The sequence below is a fragment of the Mauremys mutica genome, chromosome 8, assembly GCF_020497125.1.
Source record: "Mauremys mutica isolate MM-2020 ecotype Southern chromosome 8, ASM2049712v1, whole genome shotgun sequence".
NCBI lineage: Eukaryota > Metazoa > Chordata > Testudines > Geoemydidae > Mauremys > Mauremys mutica.
In genome coordinates, this window is record NC_059079.1 from 109621460 (window position 1) to 109631280 (window position 9821).

At 54.5% G+C, this 9821-nt stretch overlaps 1 protein-coding gene across 1 annotated transcript; it reads right to left on the reverse strand.

Annotated features, from left to right (window-relative positions):
• Nucleotides 1-1711: 1711 nt before the first annotated feature.
• On the reverse strand, nucleotides 1712-9796 carry THOC3 (THO complex 3). The gene is made up of 6 exons (XM_045028565.1): nucleotides 9552-9796; nucleotides 8885-9041; nucleotides 7750-7954; nucleotides 3095-3256; nucleotides 2910-3010; nucleotides 1712-2551 (listed from the first exon to the last, which is right to left on the reverse strand). The coding sequence occupies exons 1-6, from the start codon at nucleotides 9732-9734 to the stop codon at nucleotides 2388-2390; spliced, it is 972 nt and encodes a 323-aa protein (XP_044884500.1). The 5' UTR covers nucleotides 9735-9796; the 3' UTR covers nucleotides 1712-2387.
• Between the last annotated feature and the right edge of the window lie 25 nt (nucleotides 9797-9821).

Sequence of the window (9821 nt, forward strand, 5' to 3'; positions counted from 1 at the left end):
GGGCAGCGTGGGTGGGTGGGCGGAGGGAGGCTGCTGGGTACGCGGGGCCATTAGCATTCAGAGAGGTGCAGCTGCTGTCACTCCCCGCTTGGGCTGCTGGAGCTGCCGTTCCACTCGCTAGGAGCAGCCTCAGCCCCACTCGGCTCTAATAATAGCTGAGGATCTGGAGCATTTAACCCCCCAAGGCCTAGAGGCAGAGCAGCAGCTCCCTGCTAGGGGGAAAGGCCCCGGGCATCCAGCAGGCTGCTGCGAGCTGGCAAGTGCCTGGGAGCTCCTGGCACTCCTGCACCTGGGCCTGCTTGCTCAAGTGACGGCAGCAGGGACGGGGGGCTGCAGCTGGCAAGTGCTCTGGAAGGGGTAGTGTGGAGCTAGGCTGGAAGAACAGAACACATCCCCCAGAGGTGCTGCTTGGCTGGCCCTTGGCCCAGCTCCTGCCCATCGGTAGCTTTTGGCACAGGGAGCCACAGAGGTGGGTGTCAGCACCACCCACCTAGGACAGAGCTCACCACTCGGCCAGCTGGGAGGGCAGGCTCCGGTGCTGGCCCCTGAGCAAGGGTGGCTGCACAGCTGGCTGCAGTAATGCCCCCGCCCCACTCCCTGCCCGGTTCCACGGGGGTCCCCTGGGCGCTCCAGTGATGAGCGCAGTACAGGAGGCAGCGGCTCCGAGTAGGGGCCTGACTGGAGCTTTGCTCTCAGATGCTGCAGGGGCCACGTCGTGCTATGCAGCTGGAAAGCACCTGCCTGGCCAGTGCCCCTGCTGTAGCACAGGGACAAGGCCCATGGCTCGTTAGCCTTCCAGTAGCACTGCCAGTAGCAGCTGTGTCTCCCCTCGCGCTCCCGGCCCTGGCACACGCTGCACACGCTCCTTAGGATCCAACAAGGCTGAGGAGCCGAGCCAGCCTGCACAGGGAGCCAGGCTGGGGGCACACTGCCCTCTGGTGGAAACACTGCGCCAGGACGGGCCTGCACAAGGCACCAGGAACCCGGGCAGCCTGGGGTTTGACCTTTGGGGGTGGGGGAAGAGGCTTTCCCCCAGGGGGGGGTTATTCCTGGGGGAAGAAAGGGGCCAAGTTTGCCTTGGCCCAACCCAGACTCGGGCAGCCAGCACTGGGCTCAGACTGAGCAGGCCAGGGGTACGGGGGAGTTAGAGATGGACCCATGAGCCAGCGCCCAGCCCCCGAAGGGGATAACGCTGACCTACCTCCCGGTGGGGAGGCAAGCGCCAGGGCCAGGTACTGAGCACGCCCCCGCCGGCCGGCTCAGCACCTCTGACCAGCAGGTCCTTGCTGTCCGCGAAGTGCTTTGAGATCCACTGGGAGGCCACTGAGCAGTTCGGCCCGTGGCTCATGCAGCACTTGCTGGGGGCCACGCAGGCAGCTGGGGCTGGCCCTCCCCCTCGTTTCCAGCTCCTCCACATCCATTCAGCACCGCCCGCACAGAACTGCCCACTGAAGTCACCGAGCCATCTGCCAAGGTGAGGAGGCGTGTCCAGGGCTGGGTGGAGGGCACGCTGCTCAGGAGTGGGACAGCCCCTCCCGTCGGAGCCTAGCAGGCACGGGCTAGAAAGGAGTGAGGCCTCTGCCAGCTCTAGGGGCCCGTCTGCACCCCCACCCCGGCACAGACACTCGCCCCTGCGGACAGCCGGCTGATGGTGCAGAGCAGTCAGCGTCTGCCTCCATGCACACCCGCTGCACACCATGCGCTGCAGAGACTCCTGACAACCAGGCCTTCCTTCCTTTACTGACAGACTTATCAAAATTACAAAAAGTCATACAAAGAGCCCCCCCAAGTCACCCCGCCCCCCAAGAAGGTGCCCCTCTGCCACTTGCACCCGCAGCAAAGGAACAAGGTGACAGCCTAACACAAAACCCTTTTCCAAAGGGGAGGGGAATTGGCCACACCATTGGGGGCGGGATAGGAAGGGGACAATCATGCAGCTTAGCAACAAACAGTTCTAGCAACAGGAGGCTCGGCAGCTGCCTCCGGCTGAGTCCTACCGGGATGGCCGCAGGGCAGGGCTCCTTCCCCCAGAGAGGCTGTCCTGAGCGGTCAGTTTCTGGTCCTCTCTGGGCACCAGACTTGTGAACAAGGCTCTCCACCTCCTTGCAGTGAGGGAGAGAGGCAGCCCTGAGATGGGTGGAGGGACTCCGGTGGCAGCCCCCGTGTTCTTGCCAGGCCAGTGGCTGCGGTGTACCAAGGGTCCAGAGGGCAGGGGCCGCCGGCAGCTGAGCTGAGGGCCACAGCCCTGCCAGGAGCGAGGAAGCCGAGCCCAGGGACTGGACGCCAGAGGACGAGGGAAGTGGTTTGGCAGTGCAGAACACGGCAGGGGAGGAGCCCCACCTCCCTGCCCCTTCCCAGGCCCTAGCCCAGGGCCCACTGGGCACCCGTTACGCGTCATTGGGGAGGCCGAAGAGCTTGACGGTGCCTGCCTCCCGGCTGCTGTCGTATTTGCCGTCTTTGTCATCACAGGCGAAGGCCAGCAAAGGCCTCTTTGGGTGCCAGGCCACCGTGAAGGTGGGGGACTCACACTGCACCTCCCACAGCTTCTCTCCTGCAGGAAAGAGCATCAGATGAGCCAGGCCCAGGAGCAGCTGCATGGGGGGAGACTGAGGGAATGCCCCCCTCCCTGCACTCTGTGGAGGAGGAGTGAGAACAACACCTTCCATGCTCCTTTCGTTCAGCGCTCCAAGACAAGGCGAGAGACGCCATACAGATTCCTAAAACAGACCGCAATCGCCAGAATCCTCTCCTGCGGCCCGCCCCTGCTGCTCCGGTCCTGAGCTCCCTCCCGCCCAGCTCACTACCCCTCCCTCCCAACCTACACCCCCCACAGCATATACACAGAGCCCTGCCGCTGCCCCTCCATCCAGACCCGCATTCCTCCCAGGGACACAGGCAGGAGCAGTTACCTGTCTCCACCTCGGCAATGTCGATGAAGTGATCCTCAGACGCAGACGCCAGCATCTTCCCATCATGGCTAAAGCTCAAGGTTCTCACGGGCCAGTCCAGCCTGCAGCACAGGGCGAGGTGACAGTGAGGGATTTCCCATCTCAGTGCCAGGGGTGGGAAATGCACACCGGGCAGGGTCACCTACCTGGAGAAGCACCTCACACACACCAGCTCATCCACATCCCAAAGGCTGACCAGAGCATCTGCGCTTCCCGTGGCAAAGTACTTCCCCATGGGGTCAAACTTGATGCAGATGCAGTTTGACGGGTGAGCATTGATAGACTGAATGGGCTTCAGCTCCGGGTAGCTGCAGACAGATGGGAGAGAGCAGAGAGAGGGTGAAAGGCCCAGTCACCAACACTGCAGGGTCCTAGTGCCCTCTATAGAGGGATGCTGTGTGCCCTGACCAACATATCAGCATGCAGCTGGGCTGCAGAGATCCAAGACGTCATGCACCGAGCGTCAGTCTAAATGGGCTACAGCAGCTGGATCGCTTCTGAGGGTGTCTGGCCCAGAAGAGTGCGGCAACATAAGAACGGCCAGACCGAGTCAGACCAGTGGTCCATCCAGCCCAGTATCCTGTCTTCCGACAGTGGCCAATGCCAGGTACCCCAGAGGGAATAAGCAGAGCAGAGCAATTATCAAGTGATCCATCCCGTTGTCCAGTCCCAGCTTCTGGCAGTCAGAGGTCAGGGACACTCAGAGCATGGGGTTGCATCCCGGACCATGTTGGCTAACAGCCATTGATGGACCTATCCTCCAGGACCTTATCTAATTCTTTAAACCCAATTATAGTTTTGGCCTGCACAACATCCCCTGGCAGTGAGTTCCACAGGTTGACTGTGCGATATGTGAAGTACTTCCTTATGTTTGTTTTAAACCTTCTGCTTATTCATTTCATTGGGTGACCCCTGATTCTTGTGTTATGGGAAGTGGTGAATAACACTTCCCTAGTGAGGTTTCAGAGTAGCAGCCGTGTTAGTCTGTATCAGCAAAAAGAACAGGAGTACTTAGAGACTAACACATTTATTTGAGCATAAGCTTCCGTGGGCTACCGCCACTCCCTAGTGACTTTCTCCACACCAGTCATGACTTAAAGACCTCTATCATCAGATCCCTTTAGTCATCTCTTTTAAAGACGAACAGTCCCAGCCTTTCTAGTCTCAGCTCATACAGATGTTCCATACCTCTAATCATGTTTGCTGCCCTTCTCTGTACCTTTACTTCTCTAAGTTATTTGTTTTTGAGATGGGGCAACCAGAACTACACCCAACACTCAAGATGTGGGCATACCATGGATTTATATAGTGGCATTTTGATCTATCCCATTCCTAATATTTGCTGAGCTTTCATTAGCTGTTTTGACTGCCCTGCACATTGAGTGATATTTTCAGAGAACTATCCCCAATGACTCCAAGATCTCTTTCCTGAGTTGCAACAGCTAATTCAGACCTCATCATTTTGTATGTATTGTTGGGATGCATTCCAAAGTGCATTTGTCAGCACTGAATTTCATCTGCCGTTTTGTAACCCAGTGACTCAGTTTTGTGAGATCCCTTTGTAACTCTTTGCAGTCTGCTTTGGACTTAACTATCTTGAGTAATTTTGTATCATCTGAAAACTTCACCAGCTCACTGTTCTCCCCGATCATTCATGAATCTGTTGAACAGCGCTGGTCCCAGTACAGATCCTTGGGGGACCCCACTATTTACCTCTCTCCTCTGTGAAAACTGACCATTTATTCCTACCGTTTCCTATCTTTTAACAAGTTACAGATCATGAGAGCACCTTCCCTCTTATCCCGAGACTGCTTACTTTGCTTAAGAGTCTTTGGTGAGGGACCTTGTCAAAGGCTTTCTGAAAGTCCAAGTATACTAGATCCACTGAATCCCCCGTCCATATGCTTGTTTACACATTGGCGAGGCCTGATTTCCCTTTACAAAAGCCGTGATCATTCTTTCACAACATACCACGTTCATCTCTGTGTCTGATAATTCTGTTCTTTACTATGGTTTACCTGGTACTGAAGTTATGCTTACTGGCCTAAAATTGCCATGCTCACATCTGGAGCCTTTTAAAAAAAAAATGGCATGACAAGAGCTAACCTCCAGCCACTGGGTACAGAGGCTGATTTAAGCCATAGGCTACATGCCACAGTTAGTAGTTCTGCAATTTCACATGGCTCAAGTGTAGGAATCTCTCTCACAACTTCTGCAGTGAAGACTGACGCAAAGAATTCATTTAGCTTCTCTGCAACGGCCTTGTCTTCTTTAGTGCTCCCTTAGCACCTCGATTGTCCAGTGGCCCCACTGACTGTTTTGCAGGTTTTCTGCTTCTGATCTACTTCAACTTTTTGCTATTAGTTTTTGTCTTTTGCTAGCTGCTCTTCAAATTCTTTTTTGGCCTGCCTAATTACACTTTGCTTCTGACCACCTCTTATACTCTGCTGTTTAGCCACAGTGGCAGCTTTTTTCTTCTATTTTTTTTATTTGGGGTATACATTTAGTTTGAGCCTCTGTTATGGTGTTTTTAAATAGCTTCCATATAGCTTGCAGGCATTTCACTCTTGTGTTTCTTTTAATTTCTGTTTAACTAGCCTCCTCATGTTTGTGTGGTTCCCCTTGGTGAAGTTAAATGCTACTGGGGTGGGTTTCTTTGGCATTTCCCCCCCCAGGATGTTAAATTGAATTACATTATGATTGCTGTTACCAAGGGTTTATGTTATATTCACCTCCACAGAGGACTAAATCAAGAATTGCCTCTCCCCTTGTGGGTTCCAAGACTAGCTGCTCCAAGAAGCAGTCACTAATGGTGTCTAGAAATGTTCTCCCTGCATCCCATCCTGAGGTGACGTGTGCGCAGTCAATACAGGGATAGTCGAAATCCCCCATTATTATTTTCTGTCTTTGTAGCCTCTCTACTCTCCCAGGGCATTTCACAGTCACCACCACCACCCTGGTCAGGTGGGCAGGAGTATATCCCTGCTGCGATACGCTTATTATTCAAGCACGGAATTTCTATCCCGAGAGATTCGATGGGACAGTTTGATTCATTGAAGATTTGTACTATATTTGACTCTACGCTTTCTTTCACATACAGTGTCACGTCCCCCACCAGTGCGATCTGCTCCGTCATCCCTATACAGTTCGTACCCTGCTGTCACCGTGCCCCATTGATCATCAACATTCCACCGAGTTTCTGTGATACCGACTACATCAATATCCTCATTTAATACCAAGCACTCGAGTTCCCCCATCTTCGTATTTACACTTCTAGCATTTCTATATTTGTCAATATGTAGCTGTCTGCCTTCATGTGAGGTAACTGCTGATACAGACTAACACGGCTACCGCTCTGAGAGCCTTCATTGGACTGTTTCTCCTCAGGTCCTACCTGCACTTTATCAGCTTCGATCCTCTCCCCTTTACTAGGATATAGAGAATCCCCGTTAAGAGATCCTCCCCCAAGGGATGTCTCTGTCCGAACCATGTGCTCTTCCGCACCTGTTGCCTTTTCCCCAGCCCTTCGTTTCAAAACTCCTCTACCACCCTTTAGCATTACACACCAGCAATTTGGTACCAGTTTGGTTTAGGTGGAGCCCAACCTTCCTATATAGGTTCCTCCTTTCCCAATAAACCTAAACCCCTTCTCCCGTCACCATCATCTCATCCACGCATTGAGACCCTGCAGTTCTGCCAGTCTCCCTGGCCCTGCGTGTGGAACTGGAAGCATGTCAGAGAAGAGCTGCCAGGGAGGTCCTGGACTTTAATCTCTTACCTAGCAGCCTAAATTTGGCCTCCAGGAGCTCTCTCCTACCCTTCCCTATGTCATTGGTACCTACCTGTCCCACGACCACCGGCTCCTCCCCAGCACTGCACATAAGTCTATCTAGATGTCTCAAGAGATCTGCAACCTTCGCACCTGGCAGGCAATTCACCCAGTGGTTTTCCTGGTCATCACAAACCCAACTACCTATATTTCTAATGATCAAATCCCCCATTACTGTTACCTGTCTCTTCCTGATAACTGGGGCCCTGGAGGAGCACCACGACATCATCTGCAGGGAGGGTCCCAACTATGGGAATGTTTCCCTCTGCTCAACCTAAATGTTCTTCTTCCACGAGACTCTCCTCCTCCTCCTCCTCAGCAGCTCAGAGGCGGTCAGACCGCTTCCCTGAAAGTCTCCTCTGTGTACCTCATTGTCTCTCTTAGCTCCTCCAGTTCAGCCACTCTGCTCAGAAGAGCCCGTACTTGGCCTCTGAGGGCCCTGAGTTGCTTGCACTCAGTGTACACACACCCCACCTGCCCATACCTGGTGCAGTCAGTGCAATAAACTGGACAGCCCCCACTCTACTGATGGACTTTGCCTGCATTATTTTTACTCTTGCAGGGTTTTCGGTTCAGAGTACTGTTAGGTATATCTGCCTCTCTAAACTCCCTCGCAAAACTCCCCTGTTCGCCAGCTCTTCTAGTCACTTCGGAGCTGGCTTTTAACTCGAGTAAGCCCCACCCCCTCCTCAAGAGACCCTAAAGGGGTTAGGGATCAAAGGATGGCAGAATCGAGCCTCATTAGGAAGCTCTCAGCCTCGCCTAGCAGGCAACCTGTCTCAGCACACAGCCCCAAAACAGACCACACTATAAACCTCGGCTACTGGCAAGGCTATCAGTCCGTCACAAGAGCCATGCGAAGGAAACACAACTGAATGCAGAGAGCTAGAGCAAGGGTGCAGGGCAGGAGACGCAAGAGGCAGCCAGCCTGCCTATCCCATCCCTGCCACTGGAGATCGTGCCGGGACATACCTGAGGATGTTGATGCAGCCATTGCCGTTGGTGAGGAAGAACATGTTGTTATCATTGTTCCAGGAAATCTCATTCACCTCAAATTTAAACTGCTCCTCGGCTTTGGAGCGATGTGTTTTGGCATCAATGAAGGTGACCACATCATCCTTATTCCCCACCGCAATGGTCTGGCCATCAGGACTCCAGCAGATATTAATGTTCTCGCCTGGAAGGGAAGAGAATGCATCAGGTCCTACCATCACTCAGCGCCATTAACGAGGCAAGAGAACCACTCATGTACCACAGATGGAATTTTGTATTTAACCCAAGCCCCAGGTCTGCTACCCTCTGTCTTAAGTGGCAAAGGGCAATGACATGACCACATTTAAATTTTAACAGCCTAGCTTTGCTTGACCAGCTGTGTCACACCTACGCAAGTTTTAAGGGAAATTAACTCTAACAGAACTGTGGCTTCAAAGCAAAGAATCACAATTACTCCTGTTGCACGTTTCTTCCCAGTCCAAATCTCTCTGCAAAGCCATTGCTCCATGCTAAATAAGTCATTCAACAAATCTTTACATAGTACTGATGCTGGGGTGCTGGAACAATTTGTGTGTGGAGGGGGTGGGAGGTGCTGAGAGCCATTGAACCAAACTGTAAACCCTGTATATGATAAAAACACTTCAAGCCAGTGGGTGCTAGCGCATCCCAGCACTCCTGGTTCCAGCACCTATGTACCGACAACTAAACTTGGGAAGAAAAGGTGTATCAAAATAGAAATGGGTGATGGAGACTCAACTTCTCTACCTAACCCTTCTCCCTACAGCCACACACGCTAGTGAGAGTTTCTGACAGTGCCAGTGCTAACATAGATGGGTTTGGGTGTATAACACTGTGTCACCTAACACTGCTCAGAGCTTGGCTAATGCTAGGAAAAGATACAAATTCTCACTGGAGTTAGTATCATGTATGGTTATAATTTGGTAGCAGAAGCCAGAAAGATGCAAGTGTCACAGAAACATCATGGAGAGCTCTCGGGGTTTCCTGAGTTTGCTTCCAGTCCATGTTGGGAGCAGGATGCGTTTGCAAAGGGAGCAGTGTTTATAGCTGTCCTGAGATGCACTGGTCCCTCTTATCTCCTCACATTAGCACCCACCTTTGGTGTTCACGGTAGCGATGCACTTAGTGGTGCGGACATCCCAAATACGGATGGTTTTGTCTCCAGATGCAGTAACAAAGAGGTCTGGGTTACTCGGGTGCCAGCACAGCTGATCCACGCTGTCCCCATGGCCACGGTAATTGTTCTCCTTCACCTAGAGGGAGGTGACCGCCCAAGCCATCAGACAACCATGCTGCCACACTCACTCCGGAAACGCCCCCAAATGTTTCTCCTCACAGGCCCCCCGGAGATAAGCGAATACCCTTGTCCCCATTTCACAGAGCGGGACCCGAGCCCCACCGAGCCTACGTGACTTGCCCAAGATCGCACAAAAGCCGCCTACGGGGGCACCAGGAAAGCGAGCCCACCTCTCTCGCTTCCCAGACTAGCGCTGCTTCGAGAGGGGCCCTCGCTGGGCCGCGGGCCCGGGCTGCTCTGGCACTCGGCAGCGCTTCCAAGCCTCTCCCAGGAGCCCGGAGGGGGCTGCCCCGCGCCGCGGCCCCGAGCTAGGGCGGAGCGCCGGGGGGAGGCGGGATTCCCCCGCGGCAGGAGCCCGCCCCGCTGCTGGCAGCCCCCTTCGCCTACCGCGCGGGACGGGACGGGCCAGAGGCGGGGCGGGGAGCGCGGCGCGGACGGGGATCCCCCAGCCCGCCCCTCCGCTCACCAGCCGGTCCTTCTCCAGCACGAAGACACTCGCCGTCTTGTCGAAGGAGCCCGAGGCGAGCCGGCGGCCGCAGCAGCTCCACGCCACCGAGTGCACCTTGGCCCCGTGCGCCGGGAACTCGCGGCTCCGCGTGTTGGCCCGGAACAGCTCCTGCATGGCGAGCACGTACGGGGAGAGCGCCATGGCAACGGGCGGCCGGGGCCCGGCAACCACTTCCGGGGCAGCGGCCGCGGGACAGCGACTCCGCTTCCGCTTCCGGGGCAAGGAGCG